Raw genomic sequence first — 22,182 nt, 5'->3', positions numbered from 1 at the left:
AAAAGTACAACTACACCTTTTTTTCTAGTTGTGCCAAAAGCTGGTCCAGAATGGACTTCTTTCTTATTTCCAAGGCCTTTTACACTATGAATATCTCCTATAAACAATCCCCGAGATCTATCTCTGACCATTCTAAGATCTCTATGGGTATTCACCGATTCAACAGGGGCTCGGCAGATAGAATAGATATCTGTTGGCAGCTGAACCCCAACCTCCTGGGGAGAGAGGAGATTACGTCTCAAATTGACGAATACCTGGATTATTTTCTTAATTCCAGGAAATCTTTTCAATCTCCGTTAGACTGTGAATGGGCCGCGATTAAATCAATGATCAGGGGCCTTCTGATAAATAAAGCTGCATACTACAAGAAACTTCGCTACAAAAAAGAACGGGATCTTACCTTTCAGCTTCATAAAATAGAAATAGAGTCCCAAGTAAAACACACACCCCTGTTAGAAGAACGTATGATTCAACTACAAAAAGATCTAATATCGCTACACGCAGAGAACCTGAGTTTCCATGAGATTAAATCTTTGGCCTTATATGCAGACGTGATACATTCTCCCTCCAGATTTCTGGCCAGGGTGATCAACCTCACTAAAGCCTCTACATTTATACCTGAAATACATTATCAAGGGAAGGACTTCCAGCAACCTAACGACATTATTGAAATCTTTGAAAACATTTTTATTCAAACCTATGGGCGCACAGATAACATAGTTGGGGATGCAGAAATACAATCCTTTCTCAATAATCTAACCTTTCCCAAACTAACAGAGGGACAGTATAAGCTCCTAGAAAAGGAGATAAATACACAAGAAATTATCTCAGCCATTAATAACCTTAAACCTAACAAATCCCCTGGCCCAGACGGGTTTACGGCTGAATTTTATAAAGCATTTAGCACAAAAGTCTCCAAAATATTGAACTTATTGTTTAACTATATCATCTGCAATGGGTTTAAAGATTTGCACTTAAATGCTTCCAGAACGATTTTCATTCTCAAACATAATACGGACCCTAAAATCCCCGGGAATTATAGACCCATATCTTTAATCAATTTGGATATGAAAATTCTGGCCATGGTCCTAGCTAACAGGCTGAAAACTGTTATCTCACATATTGTCTCTTCTGAGCAATCAGGCTTTATCCCGGGCAGACAAACTAATGATCAAACTTTACTGCTGGAAGCCATGATTCATCATTCTAACTTAGCCAAACACCCCATGTACGCACTAGCAGTTGATGCATCTAAGGCTTTTGACCGCTTGAGCATGAAATTTTTATTTGCCGCCTTACCCTTCTTTAACATTCCCATTTCATTTATAGACAAAATAAAAACCCTTTACTCTACTGCATACACCACTCTACATATTAATAAACATTCATCTAACAGAATCAATATGGTGAATGGGGTCAGACAGGGCTGTCCCCTTTCCCCTCTCTTATTTAATTTATATATGGAACCATTGTTTATGTTTATTAAACAAGCCACTTTCCTTCACCCACCTAATTTCTATAACTTAAAGATCCCCTTATCGGCATACGCAGATGACCTTAATATTTATTTCACTCTCCCTGACTCTGACCCAAATAAATTATTATCTGCAATTAATATATTTTCTAAATTAGCTAACTACAAACTTAATAGAGAAAAATCTCTAATATTCCCCCTAAACATACACTCTAGGTTACCTAATATAACTTTAAAATCAGAGTTCAAAGCGAAGGAACAGCTCCACTATTTAGGTATACAATTCTCTCAAGGTAACCATAACTACTTTCAGGATAATGTGGTCAGGTATTGGTCAAATATTCAAAATGATATCAATAGATGGTCTAGGCTTAAACTCCCTTTCCTGGCCAGAACCACAGTGATTAAGATGAACATTCTTCCTAGACTGTTATATCTGTTTCATTCAAGCACCAGTATTTTACATAACAATTTTTTTAAAAAGATTGTATCTTCTATCTCTAAATTCGTATGGGCCCCTAAATCAGTCAGGATCAGATACTCTAAGCTTACCTATCCGAAGGTGCAGGGAGGTTTGGGTCTACCTGACTTTAAAACCTACTATGAGATAATCAATGCCAGTAGAGTATTAAAGATTGCGTCTTATCATAAAGATAAGTATAGGTGGGCCCCGTCTTGGGTGATTCTGGGTAACAATTACATTAAATCATTAAAATTTAGCCCTGCAGCACTTCCATTTCTAAATGAAGCAAACATAGGCATATTGAACCATACAAAAAGCCTATTATATAGCATAAAATCCCTTCAGGCTCTGTTCAAATCTTCGAGCCTCTCTCACTCCTTCATAACACTACAACCGATTCATCTCAAGCCCAACCTTAAATTGAATGGACACATGTTAAGCTTGGTACATTACCCCCTTCTTTTGAATACCTCTATCTCTGATTTCTTCCCCTTCAGACATCAAGCAATTTCTAACCTAAGAATTAGTTTGAACTTGCCCAAGAAGTACCTGGTCATTCTACGACAGGTTAGAGACTTGATAGGGAAGTACATAGACCACCCCCTGATCTCGGATGAGGATATTTCAGCATGTAGAAAACTAAAGAAACTTCTGCTTAGTGAAAAAAAGATTACCTCAAATGTATACAAGGTTATCATGTCACTCAGATATCAGAATGAGTTCATTATCTCAAAATTCTGGTTAAAAAAGAACCCTGCTATAAACCAAAGCTTAATACCACAGGCTATAAAACGAAGCTCTAAAACTATTCCCTTCAACAGGCTGAAATATAGTCAGCTGATGATTCTAAACAATGCGCATTTTACACCTGAAGTACTAAGTAAGCTCTACCCTAATCAATCCCCTAATTGCCGTTACTGCTCGAACCAAACTGATGATATCCTTCATTCGTTTTGGAGTTGCAAGTGTTCCTATAAGCTCTGGTGTGCCTTGACAGTGATACTTGAGAAAATTGGCTATGAAAAATCTACCCTCTCATGGGAATTTACCATTCTACATATTCCACCTCCGGGTTTATCTGAAAGGAAATGTAAGGTATTGATTCCTATTTTCATGCTAATTAAATATTACATTTCCCTAAATTGGAAAAATAGACACTCCCTCTCCTGGGAAGGCTTTAAACACATAGCTATTAAACACCTCAAGGCTCACAAATACCTGTTTCACAATATTAAGCACAAGCCAATTATTAAGGAATTCTGGGGCATTCTATCTGATTATATACTTAAATGAGTTTCTCCTTTTCTTTTTCTCCTTTTTCTTTGGATAGCATCTTTCTATACCATACTGTGAATAACTTATATAACAAGTTCTGGGGCAATGTAGAATTTGTATACAGTTTCAGTTTCTATGTAATTGTTCTGTATGATATTTTGTTTAATGGTGTTGCAATCTGTTTTGTTTTCTGTATTTTCTTTGGTTTTCACTGATGTATTTGTTTTATTGAAAATTGCAATAAAGAGAATTAAAAAAAAAAAGTATGCAGGTAAAATCAATGCAGTGACAGGAGCTTTAGGAAGAGAGAGGCCTGTGTGATGTAATTTTTATTTTTTTTTTTACAAACACTGCGTTGTGGGATACCTAGAGGTAGACTAAACAATCAGAAATTACATATAAAAATATTTAGACCTGTAAATAGTCCCAGAATGGTGTTAAAATGTAGGAGACACCAAACCATGATGAAATAAACATGTTTTTGAGTCTGTAGGTGTGGTTCTCCGCATTATTTCAGCTTTGCAGAGGTAATGTCCACATACTTGAAGCCAGCTAGTGGCTATTTCAAGACAATCAGATATCCAAGATGTCCACATTCAAGAAAGTGGCATAGGGATCATTGAAAATAACAATGTATATGGGAGACAGCTAGCAGTGTGTCAAAGTAGCAAGTTGATCATACTTCTTTCACTTTCAATCACAGTCAAACAGCAGCACTGTAGTATTCCATAAGTGGCAGTCTAGGCAGAATGTATGTGATAACAGCTGGACATTGGCAGAATGCTGCATCAAGTAGTGTTACCATTTAGCAACTTGCTCTTTGGTTGAGTTTTTGGCTCATTCCTGCTGTGTGGAGTCTGGATGTACTTCCTGTCTCTGTGTGGGTTTTTGCTTTGTTTTTTTTCCCTCTTAGACCCTCAGCCACATAATATAAGCCTCCAGCCATGTCTATGTTTACTTTTGTCCCAATCTAACACCAGAAGGGTACACAGAATGTAGCCCACCTCCTTTTGGAGGGGCAGGAAGGCAGGAACTATTCCCAGATATGATTTATATATCCTTGCATTTGTACTCTTAGTTTATTGCAGAACTACTGTTGTGTTAGCTTTGAACTTTAAGCTTTAGTCACAACTTATTTTTCCTTGAAAGAAAAAAAGACCGAACTTCTTCCCTTACTCATGATTTTTTTCAGGTCATCATTAAATCAAAAAGTTGAACACTTAGAACCCTATGACTTCTGGGTGCCTAGCAGCTCCCAAATCCCCTCATTAATTCAGCTGCATCATCACAACTTATTGCAGTAGATTCTTGCCCACTTAGGGTGTGTAAAAAGCATGTGGTGGGGGTGGGGGGAGGGGACTAAAAAGTAAGACTACATGTGAAAAATCAAGAAAGAAGTTCAAGTAATCTATCTAAATAGTTGGTGGCTATAACGATGCAGAACAGTGGAGGGGCACAGGGAAAGTGGGGGCAGGGCTTTGCCTAGGGCTCCTTTTCACTTAAGGTTGGCCTTGTTGACTGAAGCTGGACATGAGATGCACACAGTCGGTAAAGTGGTTATAATGAGTGTATATACATGCCGTGGCAGTCTGAAAATTAATGACTGGATCTGTTACATCACAGGTAATAGTCACAGACCTACTGTAATAGAGCTCCACCCATTTAGTTAGCCCCACCCATTCAGCTACTTCTGGCCACAGTGTCATAGCCTTATTCTGCTCTGTTCCCATCAGTTCTACTTCTGATACTTCTCACCATGGTTGTTGTAACCCTAATGTAGTACCATGTAGTAATTTGTAATGATGGTCAACTGCCAGCCTTCTGTCACTTGCTAAGCCTTTCCAAACCCTATGCTACACTCTTATTACAGCTGCAGCCATCTTGTATCAAAAGAAGGGAAATACATATTGTATATTCATTTCAGTATTAAACTGTGATTACAAGTTATTTATGTGCATACTGGCTAATACAACCAAACTGGATTGTAATGGTAGCAAAAAGACAATCATACAAGAGAGGAAATCCAGAATTACCCCTCAGGTACAAAGCATCTTTCTAAAGATGGTGAAAATATAGTAGTTACAAAATAGGAAAATGTTTTGTAAATCAATAGAAATATATTAAGTGGTTTTCTTGGTTACAGTAAAGACAAACATGGTGCAGGTGGGTAGAACAAATCTCATCAAAAGACAAGAAGTGATGGCCAGCAAGTAATCCAGAAACAGTACCTAGGACAAAGGGTAAAATGTAATGTCTTGTTTTCCTACATTACAGCAGTTTATCTGCCTAAAAGGAAATCTCACATATCACTGTTTGAAGGTTTGTCACTGAAAGCAGAAGATTGTTACAATTTAGGGGGGGAAATGTTAACTGAAGTGAAAATCAAAGTGTAAACCAAAAACAAACTTGGGCTTGAGAATAAGGGAAATTATGCCATTGACATGCTTCATGGTGTTTACATTATGTGTCATACATATCCAAACACTGAAATTAAGTGTTTTTGCTGAACACTAACCATACTCTGCCACACAGCCCTATCACATATTCAAACCTAGGTCATCTGGCACCTCGCTGAGCTCTAAATGTGCACTACAATGGAAAACCTCCCCCAAAAACTACTACTTCTGAACTAATGCCTCATAACATCAGACAAGCTAGAAGCATTAGAAGACAATTAACCATACATGAAAATAATCTACAACTATAATACATTTCAACAATTAAAAAGAAACAAGAAACAGGGGTTGTCAAAATCCAATGTTTACTTAAACAAATTTCATTTAAGTTGAGTCCATTCTAAAATATATGAGCAACATATCACATTTATTGAAAGAATTCTTGGATTACCATTAATCTTGAGACATTTACCTGCTGATACTGAGAACCAGGTGAATGAGGATATAAAGGTGCATCTTCAGGAGGAGAAGATTCATGCTCATCTGGGGCGTCTTGATCATCTGGCTCCTTTAAAACATTAAAACAATTTGTAAAAGTAGTACCTACTAATTTCTATGAAACTTTTCATTTGACTTATTTTTTCCACTACTACAACTATGCTTTAAGCCTGTAATTTTTACTAGAAATAAAAATGATCCTATTTAGGAATGAAGTGGGGTAAACAAATAAGAATATGCAGCTGAGATTATACAGATTAATAATATGTAGTTGAGATTATACAGCCTAATAAAACACAAAACAGTACAAACAGCTTTTATAAGGTAATGACATTAAAGCAAAAGCGCAAACATGGAACTGAACATTTATTATGCACTAAACAGTGGTCCTATAAAATTATTAATGCATCATACAAAAAAACAACAGGAGGCTGTACATGCAAGACAATACTTACATATGCTAAAATATAAAAATGCTGAACTGGAAACAATGGCTGGATTTTAGTAATACTGAAAAGTTACAAACTCAGAATGAAGGTTAAAGGGAGATGATGCATACAAGAGGCTAGGAAGGGGGACAACACAGGGGTACTGGGAAAGGTGATGTACAAAATGAGTAAATTATGTGTTTTGAAAAAGGAGAGGAAATGGTGGTGAGGGGACGTAGATGGAGAGTAGTTAAATACAATGGGTACAGAATTATGACAAAAAAGGATGCTTTTAACAGAGCCAAAGGTAAAGGAGTAGTGGTAAGGTGGAAAAGCAGAGAAGTTAGATTTTTCTCCCTGGATTCCAAGAAAATGGTGGCATGAAAGGGGCTAAAGCATGCTGTATACTATTTAATGAATTGTTAAACGGAGACAAATGGCCTCTTCAATGGAAGAGTCCATGGTGACTATTCTGCCTCATAAGACAGAAGACTATTACATTTCTACAAAAAAGAAGTTATGTAACTCACTATAACGCTCCATCTGAGTAGTTCTACTTAATTTGTCTTCAACCTGTGGGTATTTGAATCCAGATCGGATTCAGGATGGCAGCTTCACCAGCATCTGATCCGCGCTCCAAGCTCCTCCCCTTACCCATACTACCCCTCCATCTCCTTCTATCCCTCAGATCGAGTTTGCTGCACCATCAACCTAAGCCCGACCCAATAAGACCTTATCACAACAGGCTACATACAACCTTAAAAAGTATGAACAGGAGAGCCGCAGAAGCACTCTCTCCCATCTACCAGAGTAATCGATAATGATAAGGTCAGAAGGAAGAAGGGAGGGATGGTTGAAGACAAATGAAGTAGAACTACTCAGATGGAATGTTATGGTGAGTACATAACTTCTATATCTGAAGTAGTTTAGTTCATTTGTTCTTCAACCTGTGTGAAAGAGTCCCCAGCTACGAAACACCTGGGTGGCCCTCATGGAAATATATTCCAGAGCACTGTGGAGCCAAAGGATGCTCTCCCTCTAGATATCATGTCCAGTTTATAGTGAGAAATGAAGGTATGAGACGAGGACCAAATAGCCGCAGAACAAATATCTTCCAGAGATGGTTGATATTAGTCTCAGAAGCCACCTTGGGAAGAAAAGATGGATTGGTACGAAGTGACACCCTGTCCTTATAGAAAACCATATATGGAGCTTTGACAGACAACGCTTGAAGTTTTGAAACTCTCCTAGCCAAGGAGATTGCTACAAGGAAGGCCGTTTTCCAAGATAAGAATTTCAGGTCTACTGATGCAGCCGGCTCAAAGGGTGGAGCAACAAGAGCCTGCAAAACCAAAGTCAGGTCCCAAAAGAAGGGTAGGATCCTTTACTGGGGGCCTTACATGAAAGGTACCTTTAATAAAGGTTTTACAAAGTTTAGGGGATGCTAAAGAAACCATGTTCTCCCCAATATGAAAGTTGGAAATGGTGGCCAATTGAACTTTCACCACAGAATAGCTAGCACCTTGATGGAATAAATATGCCAAGAATTCCAACACTGCCAGGACAGGATATGTGAAAGGATCCAGATCCCTCTGAGAAGCCCATATGGAAAAATGCTTCCATTTACTGCACTAAAGCTTCCTGGTAGACTATTAGTGAGCTGACACCAGAATAGTCTTGACTGGAAAAGATAAACTGGGAGTCCTAGCTATCAAGAGAACTGGAGCAGCCAAGCAGAGAGCTTCAAACTGCCCAGATTTGGATGAGGAACCCCCGAGGGCTGAAATACGAGATCCAGAATCGGATCTAAGATCCATGGAGGACCTAGTAGATGAGACCAGAGGAAGGGAAACCATACTTGGTGAGGGCAGAACGGGGCAATGAGGATCACTTTGCTCCCCAGACTGCGAGCCTTCTGGAGGAATTTCGAAACAAGAGGTAATGGGGGGTAAGCATAAAGAAGACTGGGAGGCCAAACAAACTAGAGCATCTCTGGGGGACTCCTCCTGCGGGGGGGGGGGGTTCAGAGCAAAGAACACGCTGCACTTTGCGCTAGAAGGAGATGCGAAGAGATTACAGCAAGGCCATCCCCACTCGAGGAAGATCTGCTCCGCTACCGAAGGATTCAGAGACCACTCATAAGGCATCAGAATAGTCCTACTCAGTTTGTCCGCCAGGATGTTGGACTGTCCCGCAATGTGCATTGCTACCAGAAACCGGCTTGAGGAGATCGCCCATTCCCACACTCTCATGGCCTTGTGACAAAGGGGATAAGATCCGATTCCTCCCTGCTTCTTGATGTACCAGACTACTGACATGGCTGACTGTACAGTAATAGTTCCCAGAGGAAGAAAGGCATGAAGGGCCTGCACCGCTAAAAGGACCACCCTCATCTCTAGGACATTGATATGCAACTTGGTCTCATTCAGGGACCACGTTCCTTGGACTGTCCTTGCTGAGAAATACCCCCCCCCCCAATTGGGAAGCGTCCATGGTTACCATGGCTTGGGGAGGGGCTGCAATAAATGGGTGTCCCTCGGCCAGTTCCGAGGACTGCATACACCAGAAGAGGGGCTCCCTGCCAGCCCTGCTGATGCGTATTGGATGCGTCAACGGTAGATCTAACCATGACCATTGGACCGCTGATGTCCACTGCTGAACCCACATACGTAGATCAACACAAGGAAGAAGGGTAATTGTGGCTGCCATGGAACCAAGAGCTCGTAGTACCATCTCTGCTGACAGGAGGTGTGACTAAATAATCAAGGACACATGGAGTCGTAAGCTCCGAATTCTCTCCGGGGTTAGAAAAACATTAATTTGCAAAGTGTCTATCCTTGCTCCAATGTACTCTAGAACCTGGACTGGGATCAGAGAAGATTTTGCTATGCTGATAGTGATACCCAGATGGTCTGACAGCTTCACAAAATAAGTCTCTGGCTTGACAAAGTTGATGCTTGGTGGGAGCAACAAGGAGCCAATCGTCCAAGTACAGGAAGACCTGTATTCCCTGAAGCCTTGGGTGAGCTGCTACAACTGCCATGACCTTGGTGAACACCCTGGAGGCTGTGGTGAGACCGAAGGGTAGGGCTCGAAACTAGTAATGATTGGCCCCTTAGCCAAAAGCGGAGGAACCTCCTGGAGCAACTGTGAATCATTATATGGTAGTACGCATCCTGTATGTCTATCGAGCACATCCAGTCTTTCTCCTGCAGGTAAGGCAGAATGGATTGTAAAGTGACTATCCGAAACTTCTCTTTGGCAACTGACAGGTTGAGGGTGGAAAGGTCTAGAATAAGTCTTAAGAGATGGAAAGGTCTAGAATAGGTCTTAGGGTCCCCCGTCATCTTTGGCACCAAAAAGAACCTGGAGTAGATGCCCAATCCGGACTGTTCATGGGGGACAGGTTGGATGGTTCGTTTCTTTAGCAGCTTGTCTATTTTTAATACTGCTGCCTCCCTCTGCACGGGTCTGGGAGGTGTTTTGGTGGAAGAGGAGATTCCACAAAGGGGATGGCATAGCCTCTGGATAAGATCTGAAGCACCCAATGGTCTGTTGACACAGACTCCCATGCCATTAGGTGTAACGAAAGACGACCCCTGACTGCCTCCAGAGCAGAGCAGTTGGGCAACCCCTCAGGGCTGCTGCGTGGGCCTGTCCAAGAACGGTTCTCGAGGCTCCATGTTCCTCGGAACCCCCCCTCTGCCTCTGGGCTGGCATCTATCAAAACTCCCTCTGTCTCTGGAGGAAGATGAGTCCCGAGTGTCCTGCGAATACTGAGACTTCTGGAACCACATCTTCTTTTGCCCTCGCTGATTCCTGGAGAAGAATCTTTGAGCATTGGAGAAGCGAATCCCGATGGCAGTGTCTTCCCATCCTTTTCGCTCTGAACCGTCTCATGAACAGTCTTCTCAAACAGGGAAGAACCATCATAAGAGGCATTTGCACATGATGCCTTAAAGGGTTCTGTGAACTGACACAGCCTGAGTCAAGCGTGACACCTCATAGCAACGCCAGACCTGGCCATAATTGCTGCTTCTTCGTGGCATGAGAGAGGAGGCGCATGTACGTATTAGATACCACTTTTAGAGAGGCCATCTGCATGGAGAATGTGCGCGTATCCTCTGGCGACATGGACTCTAGGGGCGACTCACTAGCTCTTTGATAAGGTCACGCCGCAGTCGTGAAATGTGTGCAAAATTAATTCAGCGCCCTTATGGAAAAGGTGGCTGAAGCATACACCTGCTTCCCTAGGCGATCCATCATCCTGGACTCTCGGTCAGGGGGGATGGACCATAGAACTTTCTTGAGCTAGTTCCTTCTTGGTGGCGGCTGCTACCACCATAGCATCTACAGGGGACAGTTTGTTCCAATTAGGTCTATCCAAAGGGGGACTCAAGATCTTGTCCGGTCATTTTGGGATTGGCTCCACGGCATCCGGTTCCGTCCATGCCCAGGTGGCAAGGTTCACCAAAGGATCTATGGGAAGGGACATCCAAGAAGTAGACAGGCCCATGCCGAAGGCCTCCAGAAACACAGACTCATCCGGGGTAGGCTTGGGGGTGGACCCCCCTCATTGGTGCAAGAGTTCCATGACGTCTCCAAAGGAGACATCATTGGAGGGTGATCTGGGGGAGCCTTCCCCTTCCTCCAAATTGGTGTCCTCTGTTCGGTAAGGGACTCTGGGGAGAAGTCCAGGTGCCTCCTTTTGCACACCCATTTGCGAGGAACCTCTTCGGTGGAACTCTCCGAAGCGGACTGGCAAACTGCCTGCTGTTCCGGCGAGGGGAACCACCTGGGGCACATCAGGCACAGGCTGTCCCTGAGTGGACAAAATGGCCGAATTTGCTTCCAGAACCGAGGGAGTTGGGGCGGAATCAGAGGAAATAGTCAGGGGTCTCGACCTACTCGAGAGAATCCTTTCCACCACATCGAATGCTGAAGGAGAGTGAGCTTCCTGGGACACCAGTAAGGAAGCAGCTCTCCTCAGATCCGATGGGGGATTGGAGCAGAGCCTGCAAGGGGGGGGGGGGGGCTGACAAGACTCATCTGGATCTGGGTGCGAATAAATCTTATAATTTTGTCCATCTCCGCTTCACTTAAAGTTCTTGCAGAACGTGACAAAGAGGCCACTGACGCCAACCTGGCATGTCAGAACACAGAAGCTCTAGATGAAGGTGTAGGTTCCTCCGGCAAAAGTCTAGGTGACCGGAGCAGAGGAGTGCTAGGCCTAGAAACAGCCTGCAGTTTTTGGGGAAGACCCAATGGAACTGACTGATCTGGGGATCTCTTCCTACCTTTATCCCTAAAATGTTTAGTAATGTCACCCTCCACAGGTCTCTTGTCAGGAGGGTGAGTCCTGGCCTGGGAGGAGGATGAAGGGGGAGAATAAACAGTCACAGCCGTGACCGCAGAAGTCACAGGAACAGCAGCCCCCAACGCAGAAAGTAGCCCTTTCATGATAAGTTTGGCTATGCGGTCTTTCAAGGCCCTAGGGTTAAAGCCTGCACAAATCTGACAGTCCGTAGACTGGTGAGAGGCCCCTAAAAACACAAAGCACAGTGTGTGTGGTCATCGACTGGGGACAGCTTGTGGCCACACACTGTGCATTTCCTACAAATAGGTTTAGCCTGCTCAGCCATACTAGAAAAGAGGAAAAATGGTCTTTACTTGACCAACCACACACTCACAAGCACACACAGACTAACGAAGAGGGAGGAGGAAACTACTGTACTAAGTTATAACTAACTGTTTTTTCTTTTTGAACGCGATGCACAATGAGGGACAAGAGGAGGAAGAAGAGAAAACCTGATCTAACTTCTACTAGAAATAGACATACTAACAACAAAAAATTCACTTTTAAACACTCACCACGCCTGGAGCTCTGAGATCATGATGCTAGGCAAGCCATGGCAAACGTGATCTGAGGGATGGAAGGAGATGGAGTATTATGGGTAAGGGGAGGAGCTTGGAGCTAGGATCAGATACTGGTGAAGCTGCCGTCTCTGATCCCGATCCAGATCTGAATACCCACAGGCTGAAGAACAAATGAAATGAACTACTTCAGATCTACACATTTCTATCTCTCGTTTTTTTTTTTTTTACAAAAAAGATTAAATAATCTTTGCTAGAATACAAGTAGCCAGGACTGACAGAATCCTTCAATTAATGGAACAAGGACAGGTGGGGTTTGTGAAGTGCAGGCTGTCAAAGTGGGCCAGTAGAAGTTATTACATTTTTTTAATACCTTTACTGAGTTATCACTTGTGACACTGGCAAACTTACATTTATCTAAAAGTAAACAAACAGTATTAACAAGTTCTCATTTACAAACATTATACACCACATACTTTCCATACAATGTAATCAATCCAACATTACATAAACTGTTCAGTTTCTGACTTTTCTTAAAACCTCAACTCTTCCTCCAATTTTTTCTCATGTACTGTTCCCACAATTTCCATATTTTTCTATGTAATTTGTTCCTTCCTGTTATTTTATCGATGTTACAATATTCATTACTTCATGTATGGTTGTTTTAGACTCTTCCACTTTCCAGCAATTGCTTTTTTGGCAGTCACCAGAATTAAATTTACTATGTATGCAATTTAGATCCTGCATCCCAGCTCAAAAAAACAAACAAACAAACAAAAAAAAAAAAAAAAAAAAAAAAAAAAAGAAAAGAAAAACATTCTTTAGTTAACTCATTTGCTCACCCATTATTCCTTCCAGATTACATTGTATGGAATTTTTAGTCTGCCATCTCATTACACACTGAAAACATGCTCCCAGGAACCTCTTTCTTGCTTGTTGCATACACCTTCAACATCTGCGATCTACCTGCAACACTTCAAAGCAAAATTCCTAAATCTTCTAATCTTTGTTGCATATTTGGGAGCCACTCATATGCCCTTTCATTGTTTCTTTGTGAACTGCTTGCCTAATCTCTCTTGCCAATATTTTCTGATTGATTCCTAAAGTTACTGTGCAATATTTTATATGCCATACTAATTAACCTTTTTTTAGCACCAGCTTCTGTTCTAGATTCAACTAAAAACTCAACCAGTGTAGATCTTTCACTTAGGATTTTCCTATCCAATTCTTTTTGTTTATTCCAGTGATGGCGAACCTATGACACGCGTGTCAAAGTTACCAAAGAAACTGAATGAACAAAAATACAAGAAATATGTGACCCTGCACTTATTAAAACTCAATAACAAAAAAGTCATTAATTAATGTTAATCAAAATCAAATGCAATGTGTGCCATATTTTTTTCAGTTCAATTCAAAATTACAATTAAAAGTAGGGTAATTTTTGGTGCACTATTTTAAACCCAATTATCAGTGCACATACTGTTTTCTCTATTGCAAGTCACTGATTTTTCTTTTACTTTTTAATACACAGCAGCACATGACTGGACTGTATTTTTTAAATAAATGAATATGTAAAGAATTGTTTCAATTTTGTTAGGGGGGGGGGGGTGACATGCCAGTCAGTTACTACAATTTTTTATTGGAGGGAAAGGAGAAGTGTATCATTTGCTAGCTAAAAATCTTCGGAGAGATGGTACAGGTTTGAGAAGCTGGCACACGCAGTTGGGGAACAAACTTTTCTTATGGTGTGAAGGCTCCTAAACAGACAGACTAGTAGACACTGAAAGACTATCAGACTCCTGCATTAAGGGGAGAAGAAGAAGGTCTACCTGCTTCTACACAGATAACTTCTAATGGTAACGGAGGTACTGGTATATAGTGAAGTCAAGTCTGAAGGGATGGAAGAGATGCAGCTTTAATCTCTATGGACATCTGACTGCATTTTACTTTTAATGAACCTAAACTAAACATTTCCATAATGTCTGGTAGCATTTCAAGAGTTTGATGGTAGGGGAGTCATGGTTCATTTCACAGAAACTGCTGGTGATTAGGCTACATAAAAAGGGGGAAGGCATGTGAACTTCTAGTGGTGATGGGTGGACTAGAACTAGGATTTAGGATATACTCCACGGTGAAGAAGATTAGAGTTAAAAACTACCATAATCTTTTGGGAAAGGTTTGAAACTTAAAGGACAGGTGGAATGAAAGAACAGAGTCAATAAAGAGGTGGGAAATTGAAGAGGCAGGGGTAACAGTGGTTGTCACAGATAAGACATCTCCCAAGGCTTGTCAACACTTTGTCACCAGATAACATTAGAAAAATGCGGTCAATCTGTGAAAGCTTTACATGCAACAATAAAGGGATGCAAAGCGGTAGATGTTTATTTTGAACTTCAGCAGGGATGCAGCACTGGGTTAATAAGAACCAAAGATGAGGGGGTAGGAAGAAAGTCTGTGCTGACTGTAATGAGAAAGTAAGGGAAAAGGTGAGAAACTGATGCGAGTAATCTGGAAAGGATAACAAGGTGGTTAAGAAGGCACTAGTGTGAACCTGAGATTGCATTCTAAGAGGCTAACAATACTGGAACAGTAGGACAGGTTAAGTGGATATCATGAGGAGTAAGATGGAGAAATTAACTGTGCAAGCAGAGGAAAAGGGTAAGTTTTAATATTTTTGAGGAATTAGGGAAGCAGTATGATTTGAATAGTGGGCAACCACTGAAGTAGGAAGAGATGGATGGTAACAATGGTTGTTTATAGGGACAAGGAAAAGCAGGAGACTGGAGTATGGCATATGAAAAAGGAGACTTGGAACAAACTGAAACCACAGAAGTCAGGCAGGCTTTATGGGAATTTAAAAGTGGAGAGGGGTACAAAATGTCTGAGGAAAAAATCAGGAATCAAAACTGGATGAAGGCTGCCTGGCTCCACAGCACAGTTTGATGGACCCCTGACTGTGACAAGGCAACTGGGGGTTGAGATTAGCAGCTCTGGCACTGGACCCAGCAGGTAGGGCGTGGTGGTGGTGGGGTAAAGTGACATGGCCTGCTCGCCTCTAATGAATGGAAGAGAAGTGCAGGAGCTCAGGGAGAACACAGTTTAGTGGATTTCCCTGGTGGAAACATGGGAAACCACTTGCCATGCTTCAGGTTTAGGGCAGGGCTGCTTGCTGGCAGTTTTCTTTCTGGATGTTAGGGACAACCAATACAGACTGCTAACTACATGACACTCTTCCCCTGGTTAGCAAAGTGTGCACAGGTAGCTAGGCCTATAAAGAGGAAAAATTTAGATTCACCGTGACAGCTGTCTAAATGACGGACTCTCATTCTGGTAATGACAGGTAAAAATGGGACGTCTGGCCAAGAAGGGACTGAAGACTGACACAGTGGATGCAACAAGTGCAAATAAAAAACAACTGGATGAAAGCTAGGATTGTAGGATGAAGCATCCAGAGTACAAGTACAGGACTATTGTAGATCTGCAGGAATGCATGTTGCACAGATAGGACCATACACTGTCAGGGTTATATGGGAAAAGTAGGGGACTTCAGACAAATGCTGAATAAGTCAGAAAGAGGGGGAACATATCTCCATATACAATGCTCTGGTAAGGAAGCCAGCATCTCTGGAAGTGACAAGGATATTTAGGACCATCGTGTTTGTAAGACAATATGGAAGAAATAGTGGTTTTGCTTGTGTGTGTGTGTGTGTGTGTGTGTTGGGGGGGGGGGGGCTGACGGGTAATGAGCTCATTAGCACACCAGGATGAGAAGGAAATGTGGCAGGTTTAGAAGTTAATCTGGTTGGGGAATAGGAAAGTGAGAAATCATTTGGCCAACATAGTGTGCAAGTCAGAAGTAGGGAGGTAGGAAGCAAAGGGTGAAGGACAATGGGGAGGGGTAATGGAGTTTGCCAGAGAGGATGCCCACAAAGTCTGTGGACAGCAACTGCTATCCTTAGAAGAGAAAAAAAATGTATGCATGAGTAAAGAACAGTTGTGTAAAATCTTACCATAACCATAGATGTCCTTCTCTTCCATGTTTCAGTATTCCAGTTGTGGGATTTTCTGCCCTCAGGCGACTCGTACGTCAGCTCCTATACAAAAGCTTCAGCTTGGCTGTTGCAGTGTGCGTGGGACATCACACATAAGGCCATAAACCAGGGGCCTTAAATGTGACGTCTGCATGCACAATCCTCAGAACGTGAAGGCCAATAGGCAGAGAATAAGGTCCAGCAGGAGGAATGCCAGTGGTTTTCTGGTGTGTGACCTGGTGTCCTACTGTAGTATGGCTAGGCCAGGTAAAGGAAAATGACTTTGAGGGACTGGTGGGTGGGAAGGAATACTGCAACATGGAAGAGAAGGACATCTATGGTTATGATAAGATTTTACACAACTCTTCTATGTCCTTCTATTCCTATGTTGCAGCATTCTAGTTGTGGGAACTTACCACAGCTTATGCGGATGAGAGGGTGGTGGTAGATGAAGAGGATTCTACAAATTCCTGCAGGACTGCCCTGACTAATCTTGTCCTAACTCTGGAAACTTGGTCAAGTTTGTAATGTTTGCTGAAAGTACTGGTTGGGAGGGTGGCCTAATGTTTAAGGTGTTTGCCTTACAAACACAAGGTAAAGGGTTTGAATCTCACAGGGGATAACTGGCTAGGCTTAAAATGGCTCGCAAGGGCAGTAGCCTAGTACTAACTTATGAAAGTGTGGATAGTGGCCCAAGTGGCTGCTTCCAAAATGGATGCCGTGTTAGACCTTTCATGAAGGCCCTGGAGTTGGCCACAGCTCTAGTGGAATGGGCCTTTACTCCCACTGGAGGTTCCTTTCCATGGTGGGAGTAACAGAAGCAAATAGTTTTCCTGATCCAGCATGCAATGGTTTGCTTGGAGACTGCCTTGCCCAGGTCTCTGGGGTGAAAGGAGACAAAGAGCTGGTTAGTTTTCCTAATGGTTTTGGTTTTGCTCAGGTAGAAAGTACAGTTGTGTACACTTACCATAAATGTAGATGTTCGAGTGTATTCACTGTTGCACTCATTACATTTGGGTAATCTGTTGGCAGGTTGCCCACAGTCAGCCTGCTTAAAGTCTTGGGTCCTGCGTCGGTTGTTGTCCCTTCTTCCATGACATCAGGTCGTCAGGGGTATAAAACATGCAGCAGACGCCATTACATCAGTTTTTCTTGCCCCAGATGTCAGGTGCCCCCCAAATGGGGAGCAAAATATTATATATAATTAAAAACACAAAAAATATACCTCCAAACAAAAGCAAATGCACCAAAAAGGCTTTTAAGCATAGTAAAAGAAAGTAGAGGTATAGTAAGAGAAAAACAGGGGGCTGGAGGGAGGGTATCCAGGACTGCAACAGTGAATACACTCGAACATCTACATTTATGGTAAGTGTACACAACTGTACTATGTTCTTTGTGTTTCACTGTTGCAGTCATTACATTTGGGTAGATTCCCAAAGCTATGGTTGGGGAGGATGGATTTATACAACATTAGGACCAGCTGTAAGGCCCTGCAGGACAGCAGTGGCAAAGCCAGATCTGGATTTAGAGAAGAAAGGTAAATGGTAATGTTTGGTGAATGTATGAACTGAGCTCCAGGTAGCAGCTTTTAGAATGTCTCTGGTAATCTGGTAAGAACACCTCTGAGAAAAGCTGCAGAAGTAGATGCAGCCCTGGTGGAATGAGATCCAATCCCCTGGGGGATAGTTTTACCATGGTGCATATAGCAGAAACAAATACAATGGCTTATCCATTTGGAAATAGTCTGCTTTGAAATAGCCTTTCCCTCTGCCCCTGCAGCAAATGCCACCAGTAGTTCAGATTTTCTTAGAGATTTTGTTCTGTTTAAGTAAAATCTAAGTTGTCTGTGTACATCGAATGAATGCAGAATCTGCTCCCCCCTTGTTCTGTAGATTGGGAAAAAAAGTTGGCAAATGAATGATCTGATTAAGAGCCACACTGGATACCACCTTAGGCATGAAGGATGGATTGGTTCTAAGAGACACCCTGTCTGCATGAAAAATAATGAAAGGCTACACTGCCATAAGAGTCTTTAATTCTGAAATCCTTCTACCTGAAGTGACTGCTAAAAGGAAAGCTGTTTTCCAGGAGAGAAATTTTACGTCTGCAGTAGCAGCTGTCTCGAAAGGAGGGAGAGTGAGTTTTTCCTATACAAAATTGAGGTCCCAGGCAGGAGTTGGAGCTCTCCTGGGTGGTCTTAAGTTTCTGGCCCCTCTGAGATACTGCTTTAGCAGAGGATGAGAGAAGAGGGGAGGTTCTGTGTTGTAATGAGCTGAAATGGCTGAGGCATGGATTTTTATGGAAGAAAATGACAGGCCCTTGTGAAGCATCTCAGTTAAGTATTGTAAAATCTGAGGAATATTGGGCACTGCTGTGCTTAATCCTAGTGACTGATTCCAGGCACAGAATCTTTTCCATTTGTCAGCATAAGATTAGGTAGTACTAGGCCTTCTTGCCTCCAAAATTACATCCATCACAGGTTTGCCGAGGGATGCTAAGGGTAAATTTAGCTGATTAGCCACGCTGCAAGATTCAAAGTTTGGAGCTGTGTGCGCAGAATTTGGTTGTTTTGCTGAGATAGTAAGTAAGGTGTCTGAGGCAGGTGCCACAGTGGAAGGTGTGACACACTATGCAGGAGTGGGTACCAGTGTTGGCGAGGCCAGTCTGGAGCAATCAGAATCATTTTTGGTTTGTCCTGTTTGACTTTTAGTAGAACTTTGGAGAGCAGAGGCAGAGGGGGAAAAGCACAGACTGATAGGTTTTTCCAGCTGAATGATAGAGCATCCACTTTCCAGGCTTTTTTGTGATGAGTTCTTGCGCAGAATTTGTCCAACTGATAGTTCTGGGGTGAGGCAAAAAGATCTCTGTCTGGACTCCCCCATTTGCGTGTCAATATGTTGAAAATCTGTGGTTCCAGTTTCCATTCATGCGGGTCCATGAAATTTCTGCTTAGTTTGTCTGCCAGAGTATTCAGCTTTCCTGGCAGGAATCGAGCTTGTAGTTGTATTTGGTAGGTCAAGGCTGTGTTCCACAATGCCATGGTTAGTCTGCAAAGGGGGTAGGAGTGTGTACCCCCCTGCTTGTTAGTGTACCACATAACTGTGGTGTTGTCTGTCTTTATCATTAATTGGCCTGGATGAAGGTAGTCCTTGAAGGCTGTTGGTGCATTCTGTACAGCTAGCATCTCTTTTTGATTGATATGAAGGTGCATTTGATTTGGGCTCCATTTGCCCTGAATGCACTTCCCTGCCAGATGAGCCCCCCCCCCAAGCACATTCTGATGCGACTGTAGTTAGGGTTTGTGTGGCGGGGGGGTGGAAAGAATGGCAGTCCCTTGTTTTGGTGGCAGGCCTCGGCCCACCATAGGAACTCTAGTTGCAGGCAAGGTATGATAGGAATCATTGTTTCCAGGCTGTGACAATGTTGACTCCATAAACTCTAAGTACCACTGAAGTTTCCTCATATGCAGTCTTGCATATGGAATTAGAAGAATGCAGGAGGCCATGAACCCCAAGGCTTGCAGAATTTGTCTTGCAGATAGCAGGGTTTTTGTGGCCACCTATTTGAAGTAAGTCACCAAATGAATTTGCTTTCCTGGCGTAAGGTAAGCCATCTGGGCAGTTGTATTCAAGCTTGCACCCAGGAATGTAATTTTTTGAGAGGGTACCAGTTGTGATTTATTTTCGTTTATGGCATATCCTAGACAAGTTAGAACCTTGTTTTTACAAACGCCAGATGTTTTTGAAGAATGTCCCGTTTTATTTGCCTAAATTAGACAATCGTCCAGGTATGGATATATTTGAATATTTCTTTCACCTGCAAAATGCAATTACTGGAGCCAGGCACTTTGTGAAGACCCTGGGCACAGTAGATAAGCCAAAGGGCAGTGCAGAGAACTGGTAACGCAAATAGCCTGCTTTGAAGCGGAGGGATCCTCTGCAAGATTCCCTTATTGGGATATGCAGGTAAGCCTCTTTTAAGTCTAGAGTTACCAACCAGGCATTTTTGCCTAGCATAGGAAGTAACAGTTGAAGAGTCAGCATCATGAATTTTGGAATTTCCAGAAATGTGTTTAGAATTGATAAGTCCAGAACTGGACGCCAAGATTTGTCTTTTCTGGGTACCAGGAAAAGTCTTGAATAAAAACCTTGTCCCTATTCCTCTTCTGGTACTGGCTGAATAGCCCCCATGTTCATGAGGGACATAACTTGTTTCTGGGCCACTGCCCACTGATTTGGACGCAGATCTGGCTATCCGTTTGGGATTGGCAACATGTAGAAATGAAATCTGTATCCCTGGGATACTATATTTAAAACCCACTTGTCCTGGGTAATTAGTTGCCAATTTTGTGCATGAAGTGCCAGTTTTCCCCCCAAAGGGAATGCCAAAAGATAAGTGCTTGGTGATTGCAGAGGAAAGTCATTGAGATGGTTTTCCATAGGAAGGTGTCTTGTTACTTCCAGATTTGGAGGTGGAAGCACCCCATTGTTTTGTTCTGTAAGTTCCCTGTGACTGAAACCTGGAGCCTTTGGAGTGTCTGGGTTTGACCTGAGCAGCTCTGGTGGGTACTGGAAAGGACCAATTCTTAGTAGGCCAGTGCCTACTGAACCTGGGTGGCTACACTTGTAGGAAATCTTTTAGTTTGCATAGATTTAGCTTTATCTTCCATCTTTTTCAAAACTTCTTCTGCCTCATTACCAAATAGACTGTCCTGTTGTAAAGGAGCATCCAACAATTTTGCTTTAACATGATCAGGCAAATTCTGCTCCTTGAGCCAAGCATGCCTTCTTATCACAGATCCAGTTACAGCGGCCCTGCAAGAGGCCTCCAAGGAATCAAAACCACATTGCAAAGTATGCTTTCCAACTTGTTCAGCTGAATGCAATCAATCCTGCAACTCTATTTTCCACACAGTCAGAAATCAACATCATTTTCTGTTTAAGTAAGCCCATGACATGGTGCTGATATTTGAGCATATGAAATTGACAATTTAAAGCCTTGATTGCCAAGGCTGCAGACATGTAAACCTTCTTACCCCATCTATCCAGTGCCCTGGAGTCTCTATCAGAAGGGGTAGGATTTTTAGCAGTAGAAGCCTTAACGCCGTTGGGACCCTGAGAAATGGTTTCAGGGTCAGCAGTAGGGTTTTTAAAAAGGAATTTGTTGGAGTCAGGAACCCTGTAATATCTGTCTGGCTTACTAGGAGCCAGAGTCAGGGAATCAAGAGCCATGCTGAATTCTGAGAAATCATCATCAACAATGTCTAGAACAGGAGGTATAGCCAAAGGCCTATGCTGAGGAAGAAGGAAATCCCTAAGCCTCTTTTTAGATTCTGCGAAATCCTGACTCTCCCGGTGAAAGTGTTCCCTTAAGGTATGCAAAGTTTCTCCAAAAGAAAAATCCTCAGGAGGAGAAGCAGAAGGGATGGAATCTTCTGCATCAGAGTCCTCATAAGGTGGAATAGATAATTCCTGATCAGAAGAGGAATCAGAAGAAATAGAAACTTGATCTGATGATTCAGTCAGTGCCTAGCCTAGGCCTCTTAGCAGAAGGGGGATGGGAACCCCCTGATCGAGGTAATTAAATCCTCAGCCATTTTGATTTTTTTTTTTTTTTTTTTTAAGGCATAGGGGGCTTGTGCACATGGCCCAAGCGTCAGTTTTATTTAGACATAGAAGTTGATTTTGGCCTAGGTTTTGAAGATGGTGTCGGTTTAATATACAAATCTTTAGGCCTGAAAACA

At 42.3% G+C, this 22,182-nt stretch overlaps 1 protein-coding gene across 1 annotated transcript in view; it reads right to left on the bottom strand.

Moving 5' to 3' along the window:
• Positions 1 to 22,182, bottom strand: part of USP9X (ubiquitin specific peptidase 9 X-linked) — a 5,037,693-nt gene that overhangs the window by 44,885 nt on the left and 4,970,626 nt on the right. Inside the window, exon 47 of the mRNA XM_044071835.1 lies at positions 6,081 to 6,176. Within this exon, the coding sequence (XP_043927770.1) occupies positions 6,081 to 6,176 (96 nt within the window). The remainder of the gene's footprint in view (positions 1 to 6,080; positions 6,177 to 22,182) is intronic.

This window comes from Protopterus annectens, chromosome 5.part0 (genome assembly GCF_019279795.1).
Source record: "Protopterus annectens isolate FY-2018-M chromosome 5.part0, PAN1.0, whole genome shotgun sequence".
Classification (NCBI taxonomy): domain Eukaryota; kingdom Metazoa; phylum Chordata; order Ceratodontiformes; family Protopteridae; genus Protopterus; species Protopterus annectens.
The sequence above is the reverse complement of the archived record's forward strand: the minus strand, read 5'-3'. Positions and strand labels throughout refer to the sequence as shown.